This window comes from Elephantulus edwardii, unplaced genomic scaffold, assembly GCF_000299155.1.
Source record: "Elephantulus edwardii isolate Elephantulus edwardi_28Jun2011 unplaced genomic scaffold, EleEdw1.0 scaffold00003, whole genome shotgun sequence".
NCBI lineage: Eukaryota > Metazoa > Chordata > Mammalia > Macroscelidea > Macroscelididae > Elephantulus > Elephantulus edwardii.
Genome location: NW_006399753.1, coordinates 26,390,763 through 26,407,905, shown reverse-complemented (window position 1 = coordinate 26,407,905; position 17,143 = coordinate 26,390,763). Strand labels below are relative to the sequence as shown.

The window sequence follows — 17,143 nt, the reverse complement described above, 5'->3', positions numbered from 1 at the left end:
ATAGAGAAGCTGTGGTATATTCACACAATGGAATACTACACTGCATTGAAAAACAAGGAACTCATGCAATATTATTCAAAATGGGTGACCCTCAAGGACATTATGCTGAGTAAAGTAGCTCAGTCACAAAAGGACAAATACTGCACGGTGCCACTGCTGTAGAAAGTGACTGACATCAGGGATGGGTTAAGATTGAGAAAAACTGGATAGATTATGTATACTGAATTGAAACAGATGAGGGAGAGAACAGTGATTCATTATTTTTAATAAGTAAGAATAATCACTGTGATATCCATTTCTTGTGGTTGTGTTAAGAATGTTTATATAAAGTTTATGGTTCCAAGAGAATCACATTCTAGAGGAGACAGCTATATGAAAAATTATAGAATAAGAAGGTGAGGCTATAAATGAAGATAATATAAGGGTCTATGAAAATGTAGAAGAAGGATGATTAAAGTTGGAAGAGGAAAATTTAGAGAAGTAAATTAATTCTTTATTTGTAAAAGGAATTCAATAAAGGAAAAGGGGGTAGACAAGTGAGTATGGGGGAACCTGGTGCTTATGGCAATCCAATTAGTGAGCCAGTGTATACAGGAGAGTGACATCATAGTATGTTTTCTCTGTTTACAGAGGATCAACACAAAGGATACAAATTCACACTCACCAGTTGCTTTTTGAGAAAAAAAATCAGACAGTTTGCTACCATTACGATTTACATCCTTGGAAACCTAAAGGAAGGTTATTATGAGTTGTCATTGGCTCCATGGCAGTGGATTGAGTTTTGACTTTATGGAATGCTATATTGAAGGGGAAAGAGAAAGGAGATCCAGAGACAAAACAAGCCTAGAAAGGCCAAGAAAATAACATGACTCAAGAAAAATTCACACTGCAGAACTAAGAATAAAACAAGTGTAGTAGTAAAAGGCATCATAGTTTTCTTTATATTAAACTAAACATTTTTCTATTATTAGAGGGTAAGGAACATAAATAACTTTTTCTTTTTAATTGTAAATTGCATTACATCCTTGTGACTTACCTGCTGGTAAAGATTTTCCCAGTAATCCTGAGTCATTAGCCTAAACAAGGCCAAGAAGGCCCAACTGAACGTATCAAAACTTGTGTAGCCATAATCAGGGTTTCTTCCAGCCTTCACACATACATACCCTTCTGGACACTGACTAAACACAAAACAGGAAAACAAGTTAGAGTGTTTGAGAATGTAAGATAAGGAGAATTAGAAAAACATCACAAACACTTTAAGGCTTCTTTAAGGGAGAAGAGATGTACTCAGCAATGATTGAAACACATGATTTGGAGTTAGGAAGAGCTAAATTTTAATCACATAACTATTATTTACTTTTTGGTGACTATCAAATTCTTTAAAAGAAGAAATTATATGACAACATTTTCTATTTCTGTGAAAACGGTGTCATAATATAAACATTAAATATTTACTCTAAAGTTGAAAAATAACGATGCAAAATACTTGGTTTAGTTCTTACATGTAGAAAGCATGTTATAAATTACAATCACTATTATCATTATCATCACCTAAACTTGAAATTTAACCAATCCATATATAATTCTTAAACCATATGGATTCATTGGTGACTGGGTGACACAGCTGGACTCTGAAAGATGGGCAGTCTTACTTAGGGTGAGGGTCCTGTGGAATGTTTGGTTGTTTTTTGATGTAAGACTCTTATATTTAGTGTCAACAAGACCTCCTGGAGGGCCCTCAGGCCTGCGGCCCCCGGTCCTCATGTTATTATGTTTTGGAAGAACATTTTTCTAAGTTGTACACTCTTCTGTCAATTTGCTCTACTGCGGTAATCTGAGTTTGCTGTGATGCTGAACCTTGTGCCACTGGGATGCCAAACACCGTAATGGTTGCTCATGGTGGACAGTGTTTGGTGGAGCTCCCAGTTTAAGACAGGTTTGGAAGCAGGAGTAGCATCCACTTCCTAAACCACATGCTCTGGAAACTCTATGAACTTAGAGAAATGACGATAGTTATAGAAAGGCTTCAGATCTTTTTTTGTCATAGGGTCACTATGAGTCATGTGTGACTCAATGACAATCAACAACAACAACACATATAATTCTTGAATCCATATGGATTGAGTAGGTAAACCGTTATCAAAACTATGGCTCAAAAATACTTTTGAATGAAAAGTCAAAATATAATATTTATATAAGTTTAGAAAGATTTGTTGCTTTAAAATATTTGCCAAACTTTTTATTGAAATTAATAATAAATTTTTTAAACATTTGCCAATCTTTTAGATTCTTCCTTCTACAACTAATGGATTGTGGAGTGAAATAGAAATTGTTCACATTCAAGTTAAAATTAAAGCTGAAGGAAATGGTAACAGTCCATAATAACAGTATGAGTATAACCTACCAATTTAGAGGCCCTCTAAATAAGCAGAATTGACACACTGAACACTAGAGACCAAAGATCTAATGAGATGTGGTTTGACATCAAGAAATCCAATATAATGAAATTAAAAATTTTTCAAGAGAGGAAAAAAGGGAAAGATCAAAATAGATCTCAGAAGAGATTTGCTATTTAACAAAAAGTAGCCAAAATAAATGGAAGAAATGATTACATAAAATAATTGAACTGAAAATTGCACTTTGACTTGAGAAAACAAAGTATATAATGAAATGTGCAAGGACCTAGAATTAGCAAACATGTTTGACATTTCTTAAACTCAAAAAGCCAAAGACAAAAATTCAAGTCTCAAGTACAGTACTGAAGTATTACATGGTAAAATACTGAATGAGGAAGGAAGCATTAAAAAGAGATGGAAAGAATACACAGAATCACTGTACCAAAAGAATTGGCTGACAACATAAGTAACTAGTCAATAATACTAAAAGATGAAGTACAAATTGCACTGAGAAAAGAAAAAATAGGATCAAGGAATGGACAGAATTTATTGAGATGTTTCAACAAATAAATGCAATACTGGGAGTGCCCTACGTCTGTGCTCCATTGTCTATGAGATCCATTATTTGTACCCATTTCAAATAAAAGTGATTTATACAAATGCAGACATCATAGAACAATATAATTAATTTAGGGAGCCCTGATGGTCTAGTTTGCAGACAAAGTTAGGTGGTTCAAATCCACCAGGTGGTCCAAGGGAGAAAGATGGGCAATCTCCTATGTGATTTACAGATCTGAAAATCTGGAGGGTCAGCAATGAGTCAGTTCTAACTGAACAGCAATGAGTTGTTGTTTGTTTGCCAGCATTAATATTATACGTAACTTGATTTTTTCCTGAAGATAATTTTAAAATGTCTGCAGTAGCACATTGAAAAGGAACTGGCAGACATTCCAACTGGATTCTGAAGAGGACTTGGAACAAGGTATATTATTGCTCGCATCAGTTGATCTTAACTGAAAGCAGAGGATAAAAGAAAGCTGTTTATTTGTGTTATATTGACTATACAAAGGAATTCAATTGTGTGAATCATATAACAAATAATGGACAGCATAGCAAAGATAGGAATTCCAAAATGCCTAGTCATGCATATTTGGAATCTTTACAATTAATCAAGAAGCAATCACTCAAACAGAACAAGACATTTTAAATAAGAAAAGGTTGTATCCTTTTATTACATTTATTTTCACTCTATGCTCAGCAAGTAATCTGAGAAACCATTAAGAACACAGGATCAAGACTGGAACCAACAATGTGCACATGCAGATTACACAACTTCGCTTATTGAAAGCCAAGATCATTAAAAACCATTATTGATGAAACACAAAGACTATCACTTTCAGAATGCATCATACTCAAGAAAATAGAAATTTTCACAATTGGATTAATAAACATCATCATGATAAGTGAAAAATAAAATCTAAATTTTTCAAGGATTTTATTTGGAGCCACAGGCAACACTTAAGGTAACAGCACGTAAGAAATTCACTGATGTGTTTCATTGGATAAATATGCTACAGAAGACCTCTGTGAAGTGTTAAAGAGCAAAGATAAAAATGTGAGCACTAAAATGTGATTAATCTAAGACATTGCCAATAACTTTATGTTTATATGGAATAAAGTAGAAGAAAGAAGAATTGATGCCTTGAAATTAATGGTAACAAGTAATATAGAATATGTCATGGACTGCTCAAAGAATGAATAAATCTATTTTAGAAGAAGTATAGCAGAATGCTCCTTAGAAGACAGGATGATGAAATTTTGTCTCACATACTTTGGGCATGTGATTAGGAGGGACTGGTCCCTGGAAAAGTGCATTATGTTTGGTAAAGTAGAGAATCAATGTGAAATAGGAAGATTGTGGTGTGAATTTAGGGATTGGCTTTTCTAGTCATTGAGTTAGTCCTTGCTGGTTTCCAGCTACCTTAATTGGTTTTGTAGATCAGCAGTAGCTGTGGGACTAGTATAAGAGAGATAATGCTTTCCAAACTGTTTAGTGAGACCTTGTTGATGGGGTTGATGGTGGTGGAAAGATTGTGAAGAGACCGTGCACTGTTATAAAGAGACTCTGGCAAAGTGTAACCAGAGGAGCCCTAAAGTAAAGGTCACAGTTAAAGGTTTTGCTTGCTAGGTGATTGAAGAAAAAGCTGACTTGTAACTGTTCTTATATAAAGTTTGCTGGGCAATTAAGAAAATCAGAGGCTTCTTGAATTTGTTCTACTGAACTGAAATCAGGTCTTTCAATAATTGTTGAATTGTGTTCTGCTATCAATCTGGTTTTGGGACTGTGGGGCTAAACTTGGACTTGCATTGAGAGATAGTCTTTGTCTCTCTCATTCTCCATCTTATTTTCCTAGTGAACTCCACAAATCTGCGTAAAGTCTGTGAGTCAACAAAGAATATTGGACCTGAACGATTGGTAGAAATAGGTGCAGGAGAATAGGGGGTGGTGTGTCTGACCTTGCAATGTATGTTGCTGTTATGAATGCTATTAGTGGGGGACAATTCCCCTTTAAGACATGAGTAGAAGGCATATGCCACCACCTTCATGTTGCATCTATTATCTCCCTTACAAAGATTTTCAGCATGATGGACTGACACAATAGGTGCCAAAATGGAATTGTAGCCAAACATAACAACAAATGAGAAGGTGGTACTGGGTCAGACAGCATTTCATTCTGTTATACATAGGGTCACTAAAACCAGAACTAACTCAATATGATACTTAACAACAATATGTATAGTAGTATCATTACACAAGTATAGGGCTATCTTGTTCCTTTAGAGAGCTCTGGTGGACTAGTGGTAAGAAGCTGTTCTGCTGCAACCCTGAAGGCATGTGGCTTGAATTCTCCAGCTGGTGTGTGGGAGAAAGATGAGCAATCTCCTCTCATACAATTTATTGCCTCTAAAAGCCCTCTGAGGGGGTTAGCTATGGGTTGGTTCCAACTCGAAGGTCCACAACAACAAAGTATTCTTTTAACATCAGGAACTTTTTCTTGTTTATTTTATGCCCCCAGTGTGCATATTTGCAAGCAGGAGTGGCATCCACTTCTTAAACAACATGCCTCTGTATACTCTATGAACTTTGAGAAACGATAAAGAAAGGTTTCAGGTATTTTGTTCAGAGGGTTACTATGAGTCGTGCTCGACAGCAATCAATAACAAAAACAACAAGAGTGTGCATATTGGGTTTTGCAAAAGTATGAGATTTGTAAAATATCTTTGCCCAAAATAATAGTAGCCCAAATCATTAATACATGATGTAAATTTAATAGGAGAATAAGTAGAATTTAGGAAAACCTTTTGCTATCAAGTTCATTATAGCATATGGCAACCTTTCAGGACAGAGTAGAACTATTCCATAGGGTTCCAAGAATGTAATCAGTACAGAGGCAGGCTGACAGATCTTTCTCCAATAGAATGCCTGTTATATTTGAACCAGCAGCGATTAATTTAGTAGTCAAGCATTTAACAACTCTGCCACTAGGGTGCCATCAGAATTCATGGATGGGCAAATTTTGTTAATCTTTTTAAAAAAAATCTCAAACTATGTAGGTAATATTTTATAGATATTCGCCCTAAAAACAATTTTCTCTACTTGCTTCAGTTTTCTAGTTGAATGACTTTTAGCTTGTTTTAATTCAGGAATGAACTCAAAGTATTCTTTTCAAAGGTCTGCAGTATTGACAGTCCAAGCCTGGGCTCACTTTGGAACTAAAGCTAAAGAAACAAATCCCTGTCATTGAGTCAATTCCGACTTGTGATCTCCAGGACTTCTGGAACAAAACTGCTTCACATCGTTTTATGGACAATAATCATTTCAGGAGGCTCTGGCGGCCTAATGGTAAGCATCTGCACTGCAATCCCAAAGGCAGATGGTTCGAATCTACCAGCTGCTCCTTGGGAGAAGAATGGGCACTCTCCTTCCATGCAATTAACTGCCTTTGAAAACCCACCCGAGGGTCAGGTATGGGTTGGTTCCAACTTGATGGTACAGAGTAACAACAATAACAATAATCTTTATGGGAACAGATTGCGGGAACTTTCTCCTGAGTTCTCACTGGATAGTTTGAACTCAACTTTTAGTGCAGTAGTTAATGCTAACTGATTTGGGGCCAATTTGGTCTGAAAGAGTCAAAAAATGTAAATACATGAAAACAATGTAGAATGTAAGGTTTTGATTAGCAAACTGATTGAACATACTTGTCTCTCTTTTATAGGAAGTAGATTTAAAAACAGCATGTATTACTTACCCTGAATCTCCACTGAAACCACAAAGGAGAGCATCTTTGGATCCTTCCAAGTAGTAAAAATACTCTGTTTAGAAAGAATTTCAGCAATATTTCATTATTGTGTATAAGCTATGATAGATTGTAAATTTACAGCTGAATGTCCGTATCTACTCCTATTTAGAGCTGATCTCAGGTAAGATGCATCTATTTATTTATCCTCCTTTAAATATTTTTTAAAACTAGCTTTTTTGGTGATAGGCTGAGAATATGACCCTGAGCATCATCAGTATAGCTAATTTTATGTGCTTTTGTTTTGTCTGGGTGGGTGAAAGTTGGCAATGGAGACGAACATTAAACAATTTAATTTTCTATAATGTACAAAATATTTTAGCTACAGATAAATATTTTAAAAAATAGTGAATATTAGAAACTGTGCTTAGGGAAGGCCTCTCTGAGGATATAGTATTGAACAGAGATTTGGATGAAAGAAAAAACTGCCCATGCAAAGAGCTTATAAAAGAGTTATCTGAGTAGGTTTAAGACCAAGAGCAATGGCTCTCAAAAGAAATATATGGGAAATACAGCAAGGTGGGCAAACTGGCGTAAGTATAACAGATGAGATTTGTGGTGGTGAAATAAGTAGGAAATGGATCATGTAGGAATTTGCTTTAAATGAAGAGGAGTTTGGATTTTTTTTTTTTTAATTTTATGGTGTGTACCGTCAAATTGGATCTGACTGGTACAGGAGGCGATTTTTCCTCCTTCTTCAGCAGAGCATCTGGTGGATTTGAACAGCGCACCTCTGGGATTGCAGTGCAGTTTCCTGCCACTAGGCCACCAGAGCTCGCCGGATTTTATTTTTTAAGTAATTACAAACAAAGATGGAGGAAGTGGAGCTATGAAATCTCATTTACATTTAAAAATATCCCTATGGTTGTTTGAAGAAGAACCTTGTATACACAAATGTGGTACTAGAGATGGTTCATTTCAAAATAATCATTTATAAGGCTGTCATCTTCTCCACCAATATATAGCTGTTTGGGAGCAAGCACACAGACCCTGGCTGTTAGATTGTGGTAAGAATGGATCCTGCTAGTTTACTTTAGACAAAAGAGGAGAGTGGGAGTTAATTTTTTACTCCAATATCAAATGAACTCTTATTCTCTAAGAGGGTGCATTCTCCTTCTTCAAAATTCCTTTTTTTGTTTTTATTCTCATTCGCACTCAATCAATAATGCCGCCATATAAGTTTCTGAGGAAATAAACGCTATTAGATTTTTTTTTAATTTCATCAACTTATAACTATTTTCCATTCTGTTTCAATTAAGACTGTTTGTGTTTACTTTCTCAAGCACTTGATTCCTTCATTCTTTTCTGAATTATTATATTGTACCACATACCTCATTAAGGAGATTCATCTGGCATTATGTTCCTACCACTCCACTAAAGCTTCATCATGAGGACCTCTGGTGAAATATATTCTCCATTTTCATAAGGTTAACTCGATCTTGAAACATCAGTGCTACACAAACCCTCCTTTCCCCAACATACTTTTTCCCTCTTTACCTCATTATTTTTGTTTGCTTCCTATTTTTTTTGTTCTATCTTTGTGTTCTTTTCTTAGTCCTCTTTACCTGACTTCTAGACCTCAGGGTTGTGGGTTCAATCTTCTTCTGAGTTTTCAACTTAAATATGTTGCCCATCCCTTATCTAGCTTCAAAACATTAAGGTTGCCCAGATGGGTGTGTATGTGTTTATCTTTCATTTTTGCATGTATCTTTGAAATGTTTATGTGTAAACCAGACAGTTCTTCTGAACTCTATTCAAATTTCCTACTTTCTATTTTATATCTCTGATGAGGTGGCTCAAAGACATCTCAATTTTCATTTGTTATTAGTGTCTCTTCTCTACAAACTGGCTCACTTTGATCTCATTTTCTATCATTAAGTAGCCTGTTACCTACTCAAAACCTACAAAGAATCCTTATTTCCTCTTCTCTTCTATATTTAATTAGTAATTTTATTGCTTATACCTTAAATTAACTGTTTTTCCTCATCTCCCTATCACCACCTGTTTTAAGCAGCCATTGTCTTCTCTTTTCACTTGATAGTAAGATCCTATTCACTGGTATCCCTTATCCTACATTCCATTTCTGCTTAACCAGTTCTCCGCACAGCAAACACATGGGCTAAAATAATGGCATTTAAAAGAAAATTCAAGCTCCTTCCCATACACCAAAATATCCTGCAGTATATGGCTATTCTCTATTACTAAAGTCTGACCTCACTGCTATTTTTCCATTCTTTAAATATATAACCCTCTTTCTTGTAGTAGGGCATTTTCATTTGCTATTTCCTCAAACTGAAACAGCACCTCTGACCTCAATACATAAAATCTCAACCATGTCTTCTTGTTATCTTTAGATTTTAGCATAAATGCCCCTCTCAGAGAGGTCGCCTCACTTTCTTCTCATCTCAGTCCTGGAATCTATCCTCCTTTTTATAGTATTTGCAGAATATATTTATACATTTGTCTATTCCCCACATCCTTTTACTCTTTCATGTTCACTAGAAAGAAGATAAGGTCATGAAAGCAGGGACACGGGCTATCGTCTTCATTGCTATTGTTGTACAATGCCTAGCAAAAAGAAGGTACTATGTAAATATCTGCTGATAAATGAATGACTAAATTGGTGTTTACAGTAAGTCATAGCCTCAAAAATTATGGAGAAAAGGTTGTGGGAGAAGGATGGACAATCTCCTCCTACGTGATTAACAGCCTCTGAAAACCTGCTGGAAGGTCGGTGAATAAGTCGGAAATTAAATTTACAATTGATCCAAACATCTGCTCTCTAAAACTGTACTTTAGGACAAAATGAATGGGGGGAGAGAACTATGATATAAAATTTCATCATTACCTAAGCTCTAATTCACTTATATGTAAATAAAATATAAAAGCATTTTTTGTAACTTGAGTTCTTTCGATCTTTTTTTTTTCTTTTAATTGGAATATGTTCCAGAAGTTAAAAAATTACTCAAAGTTTGAACTCAGGTTTATGGTCAAAGTTTAATATCAAAGGATTTGTAGTGATCTTAGTAAAAAATGTTAAACTTAGTAAATTCTGTATGTTGAAACAAGAAACTAAATGTAAAAGTAAACACATTCACAAATGGATATTTTTGCAACACAGTCAACTGGAAACAATTTGGGAACAGTATTCAAGATCATATTAAATTGCACTTCTTAAAATGTAGATGAACAGAGGTAAGGAAGAGCATAGCTTATTTCTTGTCAAATATTTTTTTTAAAGCTTCACTTTTCTTATTTATGCTTTTATTTGTTTACTGTCTTAGGTTCTTTTACTCTGCTATGTACAATTTGTTTGCTTTCATATTCTCTAGTTAATAGGAAAATTTGTTGTTGTTGTTGTTATGTGCTGTCGAGTCACTTGCGACTCACAGCGACCCTATGTACAATAGCCCTAAACCCTGCTCTGTCCTGTGCCAATCGCACTGCCTCCGACATACTCATCCGGATTACCCCAGTCACTGAATCAATCCACCTCAAAGAGGGCTTTCTCCTCCTGCGCTGTCCCTCCACCCTCCCATGCATGATGTCTCTCTCCAAGGACTGGTCCCTCCTTACAACATGTCCAAAGTATGTTAGACGGAGCCTCAGAATCCTCAGGAGCAGCCCAGTTTAACCCTCTCGAGGATGAATCTGTGTTTTCCAGCCATCCTCAATACTCTTCTCTAGTATCACAGCTCAAAGGCATCAATTCTCCTTTTATCCTCCTTGGTCATTGTCTAGCTCTCTGATGCATAACAAGTGATTGCAAAGACCATGGCCTGTATCAGACGCACCTTTGTCTCCAGAGTGACACCATTACTCTTCAGTACCCTGGAGAGGTCCCTAACAGCAGACTTTCCCATCGCAATATGTCTTTTAATTTCCTGGCTGCTGGTGCCAAGACTGTTGACTATGGAGCCAAGCAAACTAAAGCTGTGAGCAATCTCAATCTCTTCACCATCCATCCTGATGCTGACAATTGGCCCAGTGGTGAGAATCTTTGTCTTCTTGATGTTGAGCCTCAATCCATACAAAAGGCTGCAGTCCTTGACCCTCTGCAGCAAGCGCTTCAGGTCCTCCTCATTTTCAGCAAGAAAGTATACATTTAGTAAAATGACCTGCACTCTGATTTCCTTCTGTCAAAGGTGAGTATGTTTGAAATATTTATTGATTTTCTTGCCATCTCTGGTTCTGTAGTTGCTGTAGTTGTCATTGAATTGAGTCTAACTCATACACACTCCTTGTGTGCTGAGTAGAACTGCCCTGTACAATTATCAAGGCTATGACATTTTGGAAGCATCCTTGTGTGCTGAGTAGAACTGCCCTGTACAATTATCAAGGCTATGACATTTTGGAAGCAGAACACTGGATCTTCATTGTGCGGCCCTCATGGGTGCATTTAAATCAACTTTTCATCTACTAGTTGAGTGCTTAACCATTTCTACCTTCAGGAAGCTATCTGTGACTCTTATCTATTAAGGCTTATAAGTCTATTAACAAATCATCAAACATTGAGCAAAAACTCTGTTTTTGCTATAATGTTCCTCAACAACTTCAGTTAAAGAAAGAAACACAATAAATGAACATTGTTTAAATAACTATACTTGTTTTATACAGTCGAGTCAGAGTTGACTTTTAGCTGACCTTCCAGCACTTTTTCAGAGGCAAACTGCATGGGAGTTGAGTGCCTGTCTTTCTTCCGTGAAGCCACTAGTGGGTTTGAACCAAGCCACCAGAGCTCCCTATGATTTATACTAGATACTAACAAATATGCTTCTGAATGAAAAGTATAGTTCTGATACTATGTCCAGAACATCTTACTTGGTACTAGTGAGTTATTTATGTCAACTTAAACGTCAGAGTGATGCCATCAGCCTCATTAATGGACACTAGTAGAAACTATTAGGGAACTCTGGTGGCCTAGTGGTAAGGAGCTGCATTGCCAACCTGACGCTATGAGTCTGTTCCAACTCTATGGCAAATAATAATATTAGAGATAGTTGTGAAACTTGTTACTGGTTATAAAATAAGGGTAATGCTGAAAAAGCCCAGTGGTGGTCTAGTGACAAGAAGTTGCACTGTAATCCTGAAAGCACGTGGTTCAAATAGCCACTAGCTGCTCTGTGGGAGAAGGCTAGGGAGTCTCCTCCCTGCAATTAACTGCCTCTGAAAACCTGCGGGAGGGTCAGCTATGTGTCCGTTCCAACCTGATGGTACAAAACAACAATAAGAACATGTTTTTCTACTTTATATGAATATTTAGAAATATTATCAAAAGACAAAGGAGTTTTGGTTGCCTAGTGATAAGAAGTTGTGGTGCAATCCAGAAAGTACACTGATCAAATCCACCAGCTACTCTGCTGAAGGATAGGCAATCTCCTCCTATTCAATTAATTGCTTCTGAAAACCTGCTGGAGAGTTAGCTGTGGGTTGGGTCCAACTCAACAGTATATAACAAGATCATCAAGAGACAGACATATTTAGACTTTTTAATGTTTTCAATTAATACAATAACTATTTCTAATTAATATAGATATAAAATGTTCTAGTTATAAATATTTGTAGTTGTGTCCCAGCAGCCAGGAATTTAAATGATGTAATGCGACTGGAAAATCTGCAGTTAGAGACCTCTCTAAAGTACTGAAGTGCAATGATGTCAGTCTGGAGAATAAGGTGAGCCTGATATATGCCATGATCTTTGCAATTACTTGCTATGCATCAGAGAACTGGACAATGACTAGGGATGCTAGAGGGAGAATTGATGCCTTTGAGCTGTGTTGCTGGAGAAGAGTATGGACTATACCATGGACTGCTAAGAAAACGAACAGGTTTTCTTGGAGAGGGTGAAGCCAGGCTGCTTCTTGGAGGCAAGGATTCTGAACCTTCGTCTGATATACTTTGGACATGTTGCAAGGAGGGACCAGTCCTTGGAGAAGGAAGTCATGCTTGGGAGGGTGGAGGGACAGCGCAGGAGAGGAAGACCCTCGATGAGATGGATTGATTCGGTGACTGGGGTATGGGGGCAGATGTGTCGGAGATAGTGGGATTGACACAGAATAGGGCAGAGTTTAGGGCTGTTGTACAAAGAGTCACTATGAGTCGCTAGTGACTCGACAGCACATAACAACAACAGCCACCAACTTTAAATTGGAACCAACTCATAGCTGATCCTTCAAAAGGTTTTCAAAGGCAGTAAATCACACGGAAAGAGGCGGCCTATCTTTTTCCCATGGAGTGAACAGTGGCTAAAACTGCTTGTTTTATGGTTGAGAGTGCAACTGCTTACCACCAAGCTGCCAGAGCTCCTTACTTACAAATGTAAGTATGAAAATACAACAGTACTATGACATCAAATATATACATAGTATGGTATATAACATATATAATATGTTGTTTTATTATTGTGTTCTGTTGAGTTGATTCCAACTTCTTACAACCTAGACTTGCCTCTTAGTATTTCCTATGCTGAAATTAGACAGCAGAAGATGGCCAGGACTTTTCTCCCTTGAAACTCCTGGTGGGTTTAAACTTAGTACCCTTGGGTTAGAAGACAAGTGCTTCTTCGTTGTGCGACCAAAGCTCTACACTATGGCAGCAGGTTATCAAAGGCAATAGGATGGCACAGGATAGGATGGGGTACAGTTTTGTTGTTCATAGGACCACCGTGAGTCATACTTGACTCAATGGTACCTAACAATAAAAACAAGTGATAAAGAGTTGCATTGCCAACCCAAAGGCAAATGGCCCAAAGTCACCAGCTGCTCCCTGTGAAAAATATGGTCTATCCTGTGTGATTTATAACTTCTGAAAACCCTCTGGAGGGTCAGCTTTAAGCAGGTTCTAACTTGATGGCACTTAACAACAGAAACAACAACAACAACAATATAAGCATGTATATAATACAACTGAATGTACTGATTAGTTATATTATTAACTCAAAGTTATATTTATTTCTGGAATAAACATATCTTCTTTCATATTCTATAAACTGAGAATTATTAAATGATCCTGTGTTGACTAGAGTTGCCAGAAAGCTTAGAATTTACATAAAGCATGCTTCAAATTACCCATGTAGTAAATTTGTATAGTTGAGCAATTTTAAAAGAATTTAAATGAGAGTAACCTGTCACTGTTAAAGAGAGAAATGCATTTAGCCTTACATCTATCTTTTGACAATTGCAAGGACATTCTTACTTTTATAATCTTCTTCCTCAGTGAAGGTTTCCATAATGCTCTTTAAGGTTTCATTATTTTCCAGTGTATTTCGAAAACATTTATGCTTCAGGTTGCCCATGAAGAGCTGCAGCCCAATGAGAGCAAACACACTCAGACAGAACACGGTCAGGATCATGACGTCTGAGAGCTTCTTCACCGACTGGATCAGAGCCCCCACAATGGTCTTCAAGCCTGGAAGGAGAAAGCAAACAGCTCAGAAAGAAATAAAGTGTGTGAATGAAAAACAGAAACAAAACAAGCTTTCCTTGAGATACATGCATTATAGCAAATCAATGACCTTAAATCACTAAATTTTAAAAAAAACACTATAAACTCAAAGGGGTGGATTTACCATTTTACATATACTTTATTTCTATAAAATAATTAAAACGATTCCTAAGGAGTACAGGTAATCACCAATTTACAGCAAGAATCTATTCCGATGACTCTGCCATATGCTGATCCTGACATAAACTGAATGCTTCATTTTTTTAGCTTTGCATTATTATTTACTTTATTATCAATATCTTTATAATAGTAATTTCTATTTGTCTTTGGGAGTTAGAAACATTACATAACAATTTTCAGCAGCCACAATGACAGCAAATTACACCCTCAGTGTATGTAGCGCATATTATTAATGATGAGGCGTACAAACAAACTCAGATAGTCTTCAGTGAAGTTTATTACAACCAGAATATGTTGTAAATCAGGGACAACATGTACTCAAATTTTTAAAATAAAGAATTTGGTACACAAGCCACATCCACACTCCTTGTTGTTATTGTTGTTGTTTTTTAAAATCAGCTTTAAAAGTTCTGACTCATAAAATGCTTTTCAAAATAACCATCTCTCCATAATGATACTCAAACAAATAAGACTTGAGCACATAGTGAAAAGTTACAAAGAATTAATTTTCAATTAGGAAATGTTATTCTGAAGAAAAATTTAAACAGCATATCATGCAATAACCCCATGCTGATACTAATTATCACTTTTCTTGACTATATAAAGGACAATTAAATATAATTGAAATTTTCATTCCTGGATAAATAAAATGAAAAAATGAACTCTTAATCCAGGAGGGGAAATTTCAAGAGGAGATGTGAGCCACGTGGCCATATTCATCCTCCAAGATCCATGCAACTAATTAAACATCCAGGGTGACTTGGAATTCTTATTTTCAAAACATAAATTCAGAAATGAAACATAATTAAAATTGCAAAAGATAAAGATTTTTCTTGTCTCTCTTCCAAAGAGATCAAAGTCAGCCTCGGTGTTTAATCCCACTCTCACCTGGAATGACTGAAATTGTTTTCAATGCCCGGAGAACTCTGAATGTTCTCAACGCTGAGACATTGCCCAGGTCCACAAACTCTGTCACATATCTGTAATAAGTTTATATACAAACACAATGACAACACACACACACAACAAACAAAGAACAACTCCCAAATAGTTGGAGTTATGAGTGGCCTAAGGCTGCATACCAGTTACTTCTTACCTGGAATTACAGAAATAGTTTTCAAAGCTCTCAAGACTCTGAAAGTTCGAAGAGCTGAAACATTGCCTAGGTTTACAAATTCTGTTAAATACCTGTAGAATTAAATCAGAGTTACTCAGAATTTAGATGAAGTCTGAAATACTTACCTGTGCCTTTAGTAAAGGTAATATTTTTTTTATGTTTAGAATTCCTTTTTAATATATAATTCTACAAGTCTCTTTATCATACATTTAATTCCATCAACTCAGTTGATGCAAACAAGGCATAAATATTAATACAGTTTAGACATCTTAATTCCTAAATAAAAATCATATACTTCAATTATTAGGCCCTTAACATTACATCAGTGAAGATATTTAATTTCTTATATTGTATTGACTGTAAACATTGAAAGTAGAGGAAAGAAGTCAGACACTTAAGGTCACATGAAGTATCATTCTGTATATATGTCATCTATTGTCATTTTTATGTGCTCTCAAGTTGCTTGTGACTTATAACGACTTCATGTACAACAGCTCTAGAGCCAACCTTATTGTCTCTGACATACTTACCCCCCACTACCCTAGTCACTGAGTCTATAGAAGAGGAAATCCTATCTGTAGAGATAGAAAGTATATATTTAAGTAGTTTCTAGTGCTTAGTGGGTGATGAGGATCCAAGTGACTGACAGTAATTATAAAGTTTCTTTTCCAGTGATCAAAGTGTTGTAACAGTACTTATACCTTGTAGTTGTAATGGTAGCAAGACTTTTTGAATGTAAGATGAACTACTGAATTTATGCTTGAAAGAGGGAGATTTTATACTTGGTGGACTACATTCCAATACAAAAGGATGTGCATAAGCAGCAGCTGCCCTCTTTGGCATGATGTTTTCATATCAGCAGGTAGCAGAAGGACATATGGCAGTCCTGGGTGTTCATGAAAGGAGGGAGCCCATGGGACAAAGACCTGGGGCAAAGCTGAGAGAATCAGAGAATAGAATTTTTATTTAAGACTCTTCTCCATTGTCTAAATTGCTCCAGCAAACATTACTCTTCCTATTCAAAATAGTAATAGGAAAATACATAAGCCTGTTCTTTAGTGTCAACAAGACGCTATTGTTATTATATTTTGGAGGAGCATTCTTCTAAGTGGTACAGCACTCTTCTGTCAGTATGTTGTACTGAGGTAACCTGGGGTTGCTGTGATGCTGAACCTTGTGCCACTGGGGTGGCAAATGTCATAACGGTTACCCACAGTGGGTAGTGTTGGGTGGAGCTCCCAGTTTAAGACAAGTTTGGAAGCAGGAGTGGCATCCACTTCCTAAACAACATGCCTCTGGAAGCTCTATGAACTTTGATAAATGTCGATAGTTATAGAGGGGCTTCAGGCCTTTTGTTCGTTGGGCTGCTATGAATCCTGCTTGACTTGAAGGCAATCAACAACAACAACAGATTTAAGATGAACAAAAAATAAAATCATGTTTCTGACAAGTATATCTAAGAAAGGGTAGCAATATGAATAAACTATAGTGATAGTTTCATGTGGCATTTTTCCCTTGCAGAGAGAGATTGAACTTTAACTAGTCAGATACCCATAATACATAAATAATGAATTAATATTAGGTGGCATAAGCTGTGACAAAAGCTTGTAAAAAAGATTCACTTTTCTAAGTTAATAAAGGTATTA

The 17,143-nt window shown here is 36.3% G+C and overlaps 1 protein-coding gene across 4 annotated transcripts in view; it reads right to left on the bottom strand.

Annotated features, from left to right (window-relative positions):
* Window positions 1-17,143, bottom strand: part of SCN9A (sodium channel, voltage-gated, type IX, alpha subunit) — a 128,434-nt gene that overhangs the window by 106,782 nt on the left and 4,509 nt on the right. For 2 of the 4 annotated variants that reach the window (XM_006879327.1, XM_006879329.1), the window contains exons 5-8: window positions 15,477-15,568; window positions 13,952-14,164; window positions 6,710-6,773; window positions 1,037-1,178 (exon numbers count right to left, since the gene is read on the bottom strand). In XM_006879327.1, the coding sequence (XP_006879389.1) occupies window positions 1,037-1,178; window positions 6,710-6,773; window positions 13,952-14,164; window positions 15,477-15,568 (511 nt within the window). Of the gene's footprint in view, window positions 1-1,036; window positions 1,179-6,709; window positions 6,774-8,220; window positions 8,247-9,876; window positions 9,883-13,951; window positions 14,165-15,268; window positions 15,361-15,476; window positions 15,569-17,143 lie in introns of all 4 variants that reach the window. The other 2 variants (XM_006879330.1, XM_006879328.1) reach the window with 2 other exon arrangements.